The following is a 12,864-nucleotide window of genomic DNA, read 5'->3' as shown; positions in this document are numbered from 1 at the left end:
CAGAATGAGAGAGAGAGAGAAAGAGAAAGAGAGAGTATGTGTGTAGGGGTGACAGTGAGTGGGTGAAGTATAGTCCAGAAATGGGGGGGTGTATTCTTCTTCCCACCCTGAGGAGCCCCTTAACTCACCTTATTCAAGTCAACCCCATACTTTAGGCTTAACTCTTCCAGACTCAGCATGTGGTCATCCTGAAGGTGCAGCAGAGAGAGGAAGTAAGGCCAGAGGTCAAATTGCTTTTTCAGAGGGGGCTAATAAAGGTCCCAAGGAGAACAGTGGATTGTATTATGTTAGGTCAGTCTTGAGGAGGATGTTAAAGGGTCATTGGGATGGTTCTGTCTCAGGGAAATTCGCCATTTCATGTTCTGGAGGGTCTTACCATGACCGCTTCCGTCTTGAGTTCTTCCATATTTTTCTTTTCTTTCTTCTTATTTTTCTGCTGCTTCTTAGTTTTTCTATTATGAATTTGGGTAGAGAATTTGGAAGGATATTGCCCATGTGGAATCACTATTTCTTGACTCTTTCTCCCAAACACCATGGTTACCCAAGGTCCCAGGGGGCATAGCTTAGAGCAAGGGTGAGTAAAAAAAAAAGAGAGAGAGAGAGAGAGAGAGAAAGAGATGAGAATAGGAGTGAAGTAATGGGGAAGTGAAGTCATTAAGGGATAAAGAAAACAAGGGAGGGGAGGTGATTAGGAAGTGAGGGTTCTGAATGAAACATTAGAGACTTGACAAAGGTGAGTAAAGTGAAGTGACCAGGGAGTGAGAGACTGAGGGTAACTGGGCAGACTAGGGACTGAGGGGGGTAAATTGATGGAAGAATTCAGGGAGTAAGAGGATCGGAGACCGAGGGGTTGAGGGAATCAGGGAATGAGAGGGTAAGGACAAAGTGGGGTGATAGGATCAGGGATGGATTGAAGTGAGATCAGCAGTTGATGGATGAGGTCTTAACCTCATGAGGGTCTGAGACTGAGGTAGGTGAAGTAGTCAGGCATTGTGGGATAAAGGGATCAGAGACTGAGTGCGGGAGGCGGGGAGGGATCAGTGATTGAGAGGGCGAGGTGGTTAGGAACTGAGGGAGTAAGGGTGGTTGGTGTTGGAGGATCAAGGTCTGAGGGGGCGGTCGGGAAGTCATCAGGAACTCTGTGAGGGGTGATGGGATTAGGGACTAGGGTTTTAGGGGATCAATGACTAAGAGGGTGAGGGGATCAATGATGGGTATTGAGGGGGTCAGGGAGTGCAGAGATTAGGGGATCAAGGATGAGAGTTGGGGATTAGGGAATGAAGGGGGTGAGGAGATTGAGAATGGGGGTTGAAGTGATCAGGGATTGAGGGGGGTCAAGGAGTGAGGGATTGAGGAGATCAGCAACTGGGGGGTGAGGGAAGCAGCAGCTGAGTGGTTAGGGAAATGATGTATAATGAGAGAGGAGTGACCGGCTCAAAGAACTGAGCTAAAAGGGGTCATCATTTGAGAGGGAGAAGGGATCTGAGACCAGGGGAGAGCGGGGACCTATAGTAGGGCAAGGGCCTGAGGGAAATAAGGAGTTCAGGAGACAAAGGAGGGTAGGAGGGTCAGGGGCAGGCAGAGACCTGCTGCTTCCATTTTCGATTTGAATATTGTGGTCAGAACCATCTTCCTTAGCCATGCTGAGAAGTTAACTGCTCCCAGCTTCTCTACCACTGAGAGTGCCGCAGTCCGTTGCCGTGGTGATGAACCTGCTTGGCTCAGTCCACTCCAGGCTTCCCCAGTGCTCCCTGCCCCTCCCCCCAATTCTGAGAGTGTGAACTCTGTGGGCTGATGCCAATGCGTAATCCCCCTGCCTGTGGGGTGGGGGGTTTGGGTGTGTTCTGGGAGCCTCTCTGGAGGAGGTGGGGATCTCTGGCATCCTTTTGTCTTAGGGAAACCCAGAGACAGAGAGACCAGCGAGAGTGGGGGAGTGAAGGAATGAAAGAGATTCCTGTGTGTGAGGAAGAAGAGGCTGAAATTATGAGACTGGGGCTGCTGGTCACCTTTCTAGACCTCACTTTCCTCATCTGTAACATGACGAGGGGCTGGTCCTAGCTGACCCCTAAGTCCCTGCCGGCTCTAAAAGCTATCATCCTGTGGTTTGGGGGATAAGCACTACAGCCATGATTTTATTGATGAAGGGGGAGGGAGAGGGTCCCCCTGGGGAACTCCATCCTGTCTACTAATTTAAGTCAACACCTTCTCTGCAATTTGTAGTCTTAGAGTTACCTTAGACAACACTGATAGGTTGACTTGATCAGGGTCATAGAGCCAGTTTGTGTCAGAGGCTGGCCCTGAACCTAAGTCTTCCTGCCTTGGAGGCCTATCTCTACCCACTACTGTCACTCAGTCTCATGATCTCTCAAATCCTATGCTCCCCCAGTCCCTTGGTTCCTCTTGTGATGACAATAGGTACTGGTTTTAGGGGCTGGAAGACAGCGTAGTGTAGTGGAAAGACTATATGACTTGGAGCGAGGCTCTAGGTTAGAATCCCAGCTTTGTCTCTTAATACCAGTTGGCTCTTTGGAGATATTTCTACCCTCTACATCATTAGACCTCTGTTTCCTTTCTCTATAGTCAAGAGTCAGGTTAGATCAGACTCAAATAGAAATGGGGGTCACTAAGCCATACCTAAGGATCCCTAAGGGCCATATATTAACGAGTTTTAAAATGTAACCTATTTGATTGTATTTTTATTTATTTTGCTAAATATTTCCCAATTACAAATATTTATCTGGTCCTGTCTACACTCCAGATTGTTGTGGGTCCAGCCCATAGGAGAAGTGTTTGACATCTCTGGGCTAGGTGATCTTGACAGCAAGGAGTTAGATAGCTCATATGGTGTATAGAGCACTGCGTTTGGAGGCAGGAAGACCTGGGTTTAAGTTCAGCCTCAGACCTTGCGCACAAAAACCTCTGTTTGCTTCAGTTTCCTCATCTGTATGGGGAGAATACCTCCCTTTCCCACAGGGGTGAGTTTCAAATGAGATAATATTTGTAAAGCTCTTGGCACTGGGTAGGTGCTATATAAGCACTAGCTATTATAATTAAGAGGGGCAGCTAGGTGGTGCAGTGGGTAGAGCCTGGCCCTGGAGTCAGAAGGACCTGAGTTCAAATCTATCCTCAGACATTTACTAGTTGTGTGACCTTGGGCAAGTCATTTAACCCTGTTGGCTTTAGTTTCCTCATTTGTAAAATGAGCTGGAGAAGGAAATGGCAACCACTTCAGTGTCTCTGCCAAGAAAACTCCAAATGGGGTCATGGAGAGTTGGACACGACTGGACTACAAAATTATTTATTAAGTCCTTTCCAGTTCTAAATTTATGCCCCATGACTAAATTATGAGGTTATGAGACTAGAACCCTGAAGTACTGGAGAAAGAACTCAGATCTGGCTCAAGTCCGTTTCCTTACCTATAAAATTGATGGATTGGATTAGGTGAACTTCTAAGGTCCCTTCCAGCTCTAAAACGATCATCCTCTAATTCTGTTATTGCCTGACCACATGGGTGAATAAGTCTGATTGAAATGAATGTCAGGTGATAGGTCTGAGCTGTGTAACTTCTAGGATCATAGATTTGGAGATTAAAAGGACCTTAAGGGTCAAGCCCAAGGGTCTTGTTCCTTCCAGTCCAAGCTTCTCATTTTACAGATGAGAAAACTAAAGCTCATGGAGGCTGAGTGACGTGCCTGAGATTCGGAGATGAACCCACTGCACTACACTGCCTTTCATCATCTGGTCCACCTGACCTCATCTTCTGGGACTTACCTGAGTTTCACCCAGGTAATAGATAGATCCAAGTTTTGAATCCAATTTTTCTTATTTAGATGTAATGTTCTTGCAACTATGTTCGAGTTAGCTCGGTAAAAAGCCATCATTACCGCTACTGTAAAAAAAGAAAAGAAGAGGAGCAAAATTCTCTCAAAATGTGTATCCAGATGACGGGGGGTCAGTACATCATCTTCATTTTACTTCTTTCATATTTCAAGCTATTTCATAGGCGTGGGCCCTTCTTCCATCAACAAAAACAGCAAGTCCTTCATGCTTTAGTTAAAAATCTTCTTGAGTTGCCATGACCACAAAAATTCATCACCTAGGAGCCAACCTTCTGGCGATAAGCCTCTCTGAACTTAGCTTGGTCCTAATAAAGCAGTTGATGTAGAACACATTGCTGAACCTGTACTTGAAGCTCTTCTATTTTTTTTTTTCTGTTCAGTTATTTCAGTAGTGTCCGACTCTTTGTGACCCCACTTGAGGTTTTCTTGGCAAAGATGCTGGAGTAGTTTGCCATTCTCCAGCTCATTTTTGTTGTTGTTCAGTTGTTTCAGTCATGTCTGCCTTGTGGCTCCATTTTGGAATTTTCTTGGCAAAGATTCTGAAGTGCTTTGCTATTTCCTTCTCCGGCTCATTTTATAGATGAGGAAACTGAGGCAAACAGGGTTAAGTGATTTGCCCAAGGTCACACAGCTAGTGTCTGAGGCCAGATTTGAACTCAGGAAGGCTCATGGAATAAAAAGAGTCTTCTGAGTCCAGGCCTGGCTCTCTGCACCACCTACCCACCCTAAAACGGTGACTCCATTGTCATTGTCCCCTGCTGCCTCCACCACTCCAATGGTCCCAAGTGATTCCTTCTTCCTGTGCACTCTTGGCTCTTTTCCTCTTTATTGATGGAGGGGGATGTACCTTCACACTTTATTCCTAATTATTATTTGATTGTGAATATTTTGAAGATAAAAGCCTTGTCTTCTTCATCTTTGTATAGTGTATAATAAGTGCTCAAAAATTGTTTTTTTAATTGAATATAAGAAAAACAGCACATACGCTTAGAGGTGAGACTGGAGGAAATGTATAATTTCACTAGAATGTATTCTATCTAAGGTAAGAGAAATAAAGAGAATGAGTATATGTGTCATCAGCATTATCAACAAACTATATGAAATCCCAGTTCATGAATTTAATTTGCACTTGTTTTTAAAAACAAGTTTTATTTATTCTTTTGTTTACATCAACAAAATTTCTCCCAATACCCCTCCTCTCTCCCTCTCAGTGAACCATCTCATATAATAAATAATTTTTAAAGACAAAAACAAAAAAGAAGAGAAAAAAGTCAGCAAAATGGATCAACACATTGAAAAATGGGAAAATATGTGCGGCTAGGTGGCTCAGTGGAGAGAGTGCTGGACCTGGAGTCAGGAAGACCTGAGTTCAAATCCTGCCTCAGATACTCTGAGAGCCCCTCTATTTGTCTCAGTCACCTTCTCTGTAAAATGAGAATAATCCCAGGGTTGTTGTGAAGACCAATGGAGATCATAATGAGAGATCATAACCTCTAAGTGTTTGGCAAACCTGAAGGTGCTATTATATAAATTCTATTATTATATTACAGACTGTACTTTTAGTCTTCCCACCTCTGCAAAAGGATGAGGTGAGGTGGGGTAGGGGGGCGTGGGGGGGCATCTTCTCATTTCTTTTCTTTGGAACCATGCCTCTTCTGTGATCCTCACTCTTTCACTTATTTTCATTCTCTCCCTGTCTGCTAGTTCATTTCTTACTGCCTACAAACATGCCCATGTCTCCCTCATCTTCAAAATATCCTTATTTGGTCCCTCCCACTATTGTCCTGTGTGTCTTTTGCCCTTTGTAGCTAACCTCAGAAAGGCCTGCCGCAGTAGGTGCTTCCACTTTCTCTCCTCTCACTCTTTTCTTAATCCCTTACAACACTACCTCTGTCCTTGTTATTTCATGAAAGCTGTTCTCTCCAGAGTTACTCATGATCTCTTAGCTGACAAATCCCATGTCCTTTTCTCAGTCCTCACTCTCCTTGAGCTCTTGGCAACCTTTGACACTGTTGATCACTCGCTTCTCCTTGATACTCTCTTCTCTCTAGGTTTTCAGGATACTACTCTCATCCTGGTTCTCCTCCTACCTCTCTGACAATTCCTTCTCTGTCTCCTTTGCTGGATCCTCTTCCAGATTGCACCTTCCAACCATAGGTGTTCCTCAAAGTTCTGTCCCAGGCCCTCTTCTCTTCTCCCTTTATACTACTTCACTTGGTGATCTCATCGATTCTCACAGATTTAATTACCATCTCTAGGCTAATGATTCTCAAATCTACCTATCCTGCCCTAGCCTCCCTGCTGACATCCAGTCTTATATCTCCAACTGGATATTCAATAAATATCTTAAACTCAGTATGTCCAAAATAGAATTCATTGTCTTTCCCCCTAAGCCTTCCCCCCGCCCATCTCCTACTTTCCCTACTGTTGTAGAGGGCAACACTATCTTCCCAGTCCTCCAGTCTCACAATGAAGGGGTTATTTATCATCAGCTCCTCACTACCTCTCACTCCCTGTGTGCAAGCTGTTGCCAAGGCCTGTTGGTTTCACTTTATACCTGGATTATTGCAACAGACTGCTAGTGGGTTTAACTGCCTAATGTCCTCCCACTCCAATCCATCCTCTTTTCAGGTACTAAACTGATTCTCCTTAACTGCAGGTCTGATCATTTTACACGCCCACCTCCACTCCCCACACTCAATAAATTCCAGTGGCTTCCTATTGCCTCAAGAAGCAAATACAATGTCTGTTTGACATTCAAAGCCTTTCATAACCTAGGCCCTTCCTACTTTCCAGTCTTCTTACACATTATTTCCTGACAGGTACTATTTGATGTAGTGACACCGGCCTTCATTAACAAGACAGTCCATCTCTTGGCTTTAGGCATTCTTTCTAGCTGTCCCCATGACTGGAACACTATCCCTCCTCCACTCTACCACTGACCTCTCTGACTTCCTTTAAGTCCCAACTAAATTCTCACTTTCTACAGGAAGCTTCCTCCAATCCTTCTTAATTCAGTGCTTTCTTTCTGTTAATTATTTCCTATTTATTCCACATAGAGATTGTTTTGTATATATTTGCTTGCATGTTGTCTCCGCCATTTAGACTGTAAACTTCTTCAAGGCAGGGCCTGTCTTTTGCCTCTTTGTATCCCCAGCATTTAGCATAATGCCTTGCACAAAGCAGACACTTAATAAATGTTTATTGAAACATTCACTTTTTAAATATTTAATTTTTATCAATCACATGTAAATAAAAATTTTTAAAAAAAATTCATTTAAAAAATTTAATTCTGAATTCTCTCCTTCCCACCCTCCCCTCCCCTCCCCTCTACTTGAAAAGGCAATTTGATATAGATTATACATACGCAATCATGCAAAACATTTCCATATCAGCCATGTTACAAAAGAAAATGCAAATTAAAAAATCCAAGAATGATAAAGTTTTAAAAAAAGTATGCTTCACTTGGCATTCAGACTCCATCAGTTCTTTTGCTGGAAGAGGATAGCATTTTTTATCATAAATCTTTGGAATAGCTTAGGATTATTGTATTGCTGAGAATAGCTAATTCACTCAAAGCTGATCATCATACAATATTGTTGTTACCGTGTACAATGTTTTCCTGGTTCTGTTCATTTTGCTTTGCATCAGTTCATGTAAGTAAGTCTTTCTAAAAGCATCCTGCTTATCCTTTGGGCATAGTTTCAAATTGCTTTCCAGAATGGTTAGATCAGTTTACAACTCCACCAACAGTGCATTAGTGTCCCAATTTTTCTACATCTCCTCCAAAATGCAACATTAACTTTTGATATTTTTTTGTTTGCTCTTTCTGTTTACAATGTTGTAGTCAATATGAATATTATCTCCTTGGCTCTGTTTACTTCATTCTGCATCAGACCATGTAAATCTTTCTGTTTCTTTATATTCAACATATTCATCATTTCCCCTAAGTACTACTCTGGCTGTATCCCACAAATTTTGGTGTGTTGTCTCATTATTGTCATTCTATTTAATGAACTATTTATTGTTTCTATTATTTGTTCTTTGATACACTCATTCTTTAGAATTATTTAGTTTACAACTAATTTTTAATCTATACTTCTATGACCCTTTATTAAATGTGATTTGTATTGCATTATGGTCTGAAAAGGGTGCATTTAATATTTCTGCTTTTTTGCATTTGGTTGTGAGGTTTTTCTGTCCTAATATATGGTCAGTCTTTGTGACGGTTGTGTACAGCTGAAAAAATATATTCCTTTCTGTTCCTATTCAATTTTCTATCTAACCTTCTATCATACCTAACTTTTCTAAGATTTTATTCATCTTCTTAAAGCCTTTCTTATTATTTTATAGAGTTATCTAGCTCCGAGAGGAGAAAATTGAGGTCTCCCATTAGTATAGTTTTACTATTTCCTCCTGTAACTCATTGAACTTTTCCTTTAAGAATTTGGATACTATGCCACTTGGTACATATATGTTTAACATTGATATTACTTCCTTGTCCATGGTGTCTTTTAGCAAGATGTAGTTTACTTGCTCATCTCTTTAAATTAGGTCTAGTTTTTCTTTTTCTTCGTCTGAGATCATGATTGCTACTCCTGCCTTTTTTACATCATCTAAAGCGTAACAGATTCTGCTCAAGCACCTTATTTTAATTCTGCATTTGTCTCTCTGTTTCAAGTGTGTCTCTTGTAAACAACATATTGCTGGATTATGATTTCTAATCCATTCTGCTATCTGCTTTTGTTTTATGGGTGACTTAATCCCATTCACATTCATAGTTATGACTATTAATTGTGCATTTCTCTGTATCCTATTTTCTTTTGTTAATACTTCTCTCTCTCTCTCTCTCTCTTCTCTCTCTCTCTCTCTCTCTCTCTCTCTCTCTTGTTACCCTGTTCCTCCTCAAAAGTCTGTTTTGTTTCTGACTGCTGCTTTCTTTTATCTACCCTCCCCTTTATCATCCCCCCTTTCTCTTATTCCCTTTCCCAGTTGGGTAAAATAGATTTCTATACCCAACTGAGTGTGTGTGTGTGTGTGTGTGTGTGTGTGCACCTCTTTTATATGAGATGGTTTTCCTCATTCTTCTTCTCCCTTCTTCCATGATCTCCTTTTTTCTTGCCCATCTATTTTTTGTCAACTCTACAAAATTGACTCACTTTGGCACCCTTTGTCTATGTAGAATTTTTCTAACTGCCCTAGTAATGATAAAATTATTAGAAGTTAGATGTATCATCTTCCTGTAGAGAAATGTAAACAGTTTAACTTATTGAGTCCTTTATTTCTCTTTCATGATTACCTTTTTATGATTCTCTTGAGTCTTGTATTTAAATGTCAAATATTCTATTTAGCGCTGGTCTTTTCATCAGGAATGCTTGAAACTCCTCTATTTCATTAAATATCCATTTCCCCCCTCAGAGGATTACACTCAGTTTTGTTGAGCAAGTTATGTTTGGTTGTACTCCTAGCTCTTTTGCCTTCCAGAATATCATATTTTAAGCTCTCTGCTCCTTTCCTGTAGTCGCTGTTAAATTGTGTGTGATTTTGACTGTGGTTCTATAGTATTTGAATGGTTTCCTTTTGGCTGCTTGAAGTATTTTCTGTTTGACTTGGGAGCTCTGGAATTTAGCTATAATATTCCTGGGAATGTTCATTTAGGTATCTCTTCCAAGAGATCAGCGGATTCTTTTAATTTCTATTTTATCTTTTGGTTCTAGGATATCAGGGAAGTTTTCCTTGATAATTTCTTGAAATATGATGTCTAGACATATTCTTTGATCATAGTTTTTAGGTAGTTCAATAATTCTTAAATTATCTCTTTTTGATCTATTTTCCAAATCAGTTGTTTTTCCAATGAGACATTTCATAGTTTCTTCTTTTTTTTCATTCTTTTGACTTTGTTTTATTGTTTCTTGATGTTTCATGGAATCATTAGCTTCCATTTGCCCAATATTAATTTTTAAGGAATTATTTTCTTCAGTGAGCTTTTATACCTCTTCTTCCATTTGGCCAATTATATTTTTAATATTATCTACAGATTATTTTTAAAAATTTATTTATTTATTTTTAGTTTTCAACATTTACTTCCATAAGTTTTTGAGTTTTAAATTTTCTCCCCCTCCTTCTCCACCTCCCTCCCCAAGATGATGTGCAATCTGATACAGGTTCTACATATATATTCCTATTAAACATATTTTCACATTAGTCATGTTGTAAAGAAGAATTAGAACCAATAGGAGGAACCACAAGAAAGAAGAAGCAAAGCAGATCTGCATTCAGCTCCATTGTTCTTTCTCTGGATGTGGATAGCATTTTCCATTGTGAGACCTTTGGGACATGTCTTAGACCCTTGCAATGCTGAGAAGAGCTAAGTCTATCAGCGTTAGTCATTGTGAAATGTGGCTGTTACTGTGTGCAACTCTCCTGGTTCTTCTCACTTCATTCAGCATCAATCCATACAAGTCTTTCCAGGTTTTTCTGAAGTCCACTTGCTCATCATTTCTTATAGCACAATAGTATTCCATTACATTCATATACCACAACTTGTTCAGCCATTCCCCAATTGATGGGCATATTCTCAATTTTCAATTCTTTGCCACCACAGAAAGAGCTGCTATAAATATTTTTGTACATGTGGGTCCTTTTTTCATTTTTATGATCTCTTTGAGATACAGCCCTAGAAGTAGTATTGCTGGTTATGGACATTTTTATAGCTCTTTGGGCATAGTTCCAAATTGCTCTCCAAAATAGTTGGATCAGTTCACAATTCCACCAACAATCTTCTCCAATATTTATCATTTTCATGTTTTGTCATGTTAGTCAATCTGATAGGTGTGATGTGGTACCTCAAGAGTCATCTTGATTTGTATTTCTCTAATCAATAGTGATTTAGAGCATTTTTTCATATGACTATAGATAGCTTTAATTTCTTCATCTGAAAACCACCTGTTCGTATCCTTTGACCATTTATCAATTGGGGAATGACTTGTATTCTTATAAATTTGACTTAGTTCTCTATATGTTTTAGAAATAAGGCCCTTATCAGAGATACTGGTTGTAAAAATTCTTTCCCAGTAGCTTCCTTCCTGATCTTGGTTGCATTGGCTTTGTTTGAACAAAAACTTCTCAATTTAAGGTAATCAAAATCATCCATTTTGTATTTCGTAATGTTCTCTGTCTCTTGTTTGGTCATAAATTCTTCCATTCTCCATAAATCTGACAGGTAAACCATTCCTTGCTCTCCCAGTTTGCTTATAGTATCAGCCTTTATATCTAGGCCGTATACCCCTTTTGACTTTATTTTGGTATATGGTATAAGATTTTGGTCTATTCCTAGTTTTTGCCGTACTCTTTTCCAGTTTTCCCAACAGTTTTTGACAAATAGTGAGTTCTTATCCCAGAAACTGGGGTCTTTGAGTTTATCAAACAGTACATTACTCTAGTCATTGACTACTGTGTCTTGTGTACCTAACCTATTCCATTGATCCACCACTCTGTTTCTTAGCCAGTACCAAGTAGTTTTGATGATTGCTGCTGTATAATACAATTTAATATCTGGTGTGGGATTCTGGAGCATTTGTTCTTTCAGATGAATCTTCTTACTATTTTTTCTAGCTCTATAAAATAATGTTTTGGTAGTTTGGTATGGCATTGAATAAGTAAATTAATTTAGGCAGAATTGTAATTTTTATTATATTAGCTCAGCCTACCCATAAGCAACTGATGTTTTTCCAATTATTTAGATCTGCCTTTATTTCTGTGAGAAGTATTTTGTAATTGTGTTCGTATAGTTCCAGGGCTTGTTTTGGCAGGTAGATTCCTAAATATTTTATAACGTCTACAGTAACTTTAAGTGGAATTTCTCTTTCTATCTCTTGCTTTTGGGCTTTGTTAGTAATATATAGAAATGCCAACGATTTTACGTGGGTTTATTTTGTATCCTGCAACTTTGCTAAAGTTTTTTTATTATTTCAAGTAGCTTTTTACTTGGTTCTCTAGGATTCTCTAAATATAGCCTCATATCATCTGCAAAGAGTGATAGCTTTGTTTCGTCTTTGCCTATTCTAACACCTTCAGCTTCTTTTTCTTCTTTTATTGCTAAAGCTAATGTTTCTAGTGCCATGTTGCATAACAGTGGTGATAATGAACATCCTTGTTCCACCCCCAATCTTGTTGGAAATGCTTCTAGCTTATCCCTATTACATATAATGCTTGTTGAAGGTTTTAGGTGGATGCTACTTATCATTTTAAGGAAGACTCCATTTATTCCTGTGCTCTCTAGTGTTTTTAATAGGAATGAATGTTGTATTTTGTCAGAAGTTTTTTTTGCATCTATTGAGATAATCATGTGGTTTCTGTTAGTTTTGTTGATATGATCAATTATGCTGATAATATTTCTGATATTGAACCAGCCCTGCATTCCTGGTATAAATCCTACCTGGTCATAGTGTATTATTCTCATGATAAATTGCTGTAATCTTTTTGCTAATATTTTATTTAAAATTTTTGTCTCTATATTCATTAGGGAAATTGGTCTATACTTTTCTTTCTCTGTTTTGACTCTTCCTGGTTTAGGTATCAGTACCATATTCATATCATAAAAAGAATCAATTATATTTTTTAAGGAGTTATTTTCATCAGTGAAGTTTTGTACCTCTTTTTCCATTCTTTTTTGAAGGTGTTTTTTTCTTCAATATTTTTGAATTCAATATTTCAATATTTTTTCAGCAGCTTTTACCAAGCTGTTAATTGTCTCTTCATAATTTTCTTCCTTTGCTCTTATTTCTTTGCCTATTTTTTTGTCTATCACTCTTATTTGATATTGAAAATTATTTCTTTTAGCTGTTATAGGAATTCTTGTTGGACTTGTGTCCACCTAACATTTTTTTCCTTTGAGGCTTTGTACCTGTTTTGACATTATTGTCTTCTTCTGAGTTTTTGTCTTGATCTTCCTTGTTACTATAGTGACAAGGTCAGGGTCTTTTGTTGTTGTTTGCTCATTTTTCCACCCTATTTCTTTATGTGG

The 12,864-nt window shown here is 39.2% G+C and overlaps 1 protein-coding gene across 1 annotated transcript in view; it reads right to left on the bottom strand.

Moving 5' to 3' along the window:
* Positions 1–1,742, bottom strand: part of LOC110203115 (sodium/potassium-transporting ATPase subunit alpha-2-like) — a 68,117-nt gene extending 66,375 nt beyond the window's left edge. The window contains exons 1-3 of the mRNA XM_020979580.2: positions 1,587–1,742; positions 377–452; positions 129–188 (exon numbers count right to left, since the gene is read on the bottom strand). Of these exons, the coding sequence (XP_020835239.1) occupies positions 129–188; positions 377–452; positions 1,587–1,642 (192 nt within the window). The 5' untranslated portion in view covers positions 1,643–1,742. The remainder of the gene's footprint in view (positions 1–128; positions 189–376; positions 453–1,586) is intronic.
* Positions 1,743–12,864: the final 11,122 nt, after the last annotated feature.

Source organism: Phascolarctos cinereus, unplaced genomic scaffold (genome assembly GCF_003287225.1).
Source record: "Phascolarctos cinereus isolate Bilbo 61053 unplaced genomic scaffold, phaCin_HiC Scaffold_5;HRSCAF=322, whole genome shotgun sequence".
Classification (NCBI taxonomy): domain Eukaryota; kingdom Metazoa; phylum Chordata; class Mammalia; order Diprotodontia; family Phascolarctidae; genus Phascolarctos; species Phascolarctos cinereus.
The sequence above is the reverse complement of the archived record's forward strand: the minus strand, read 5'-3'. Positions and strand labels throughout refer to the sequence as shown.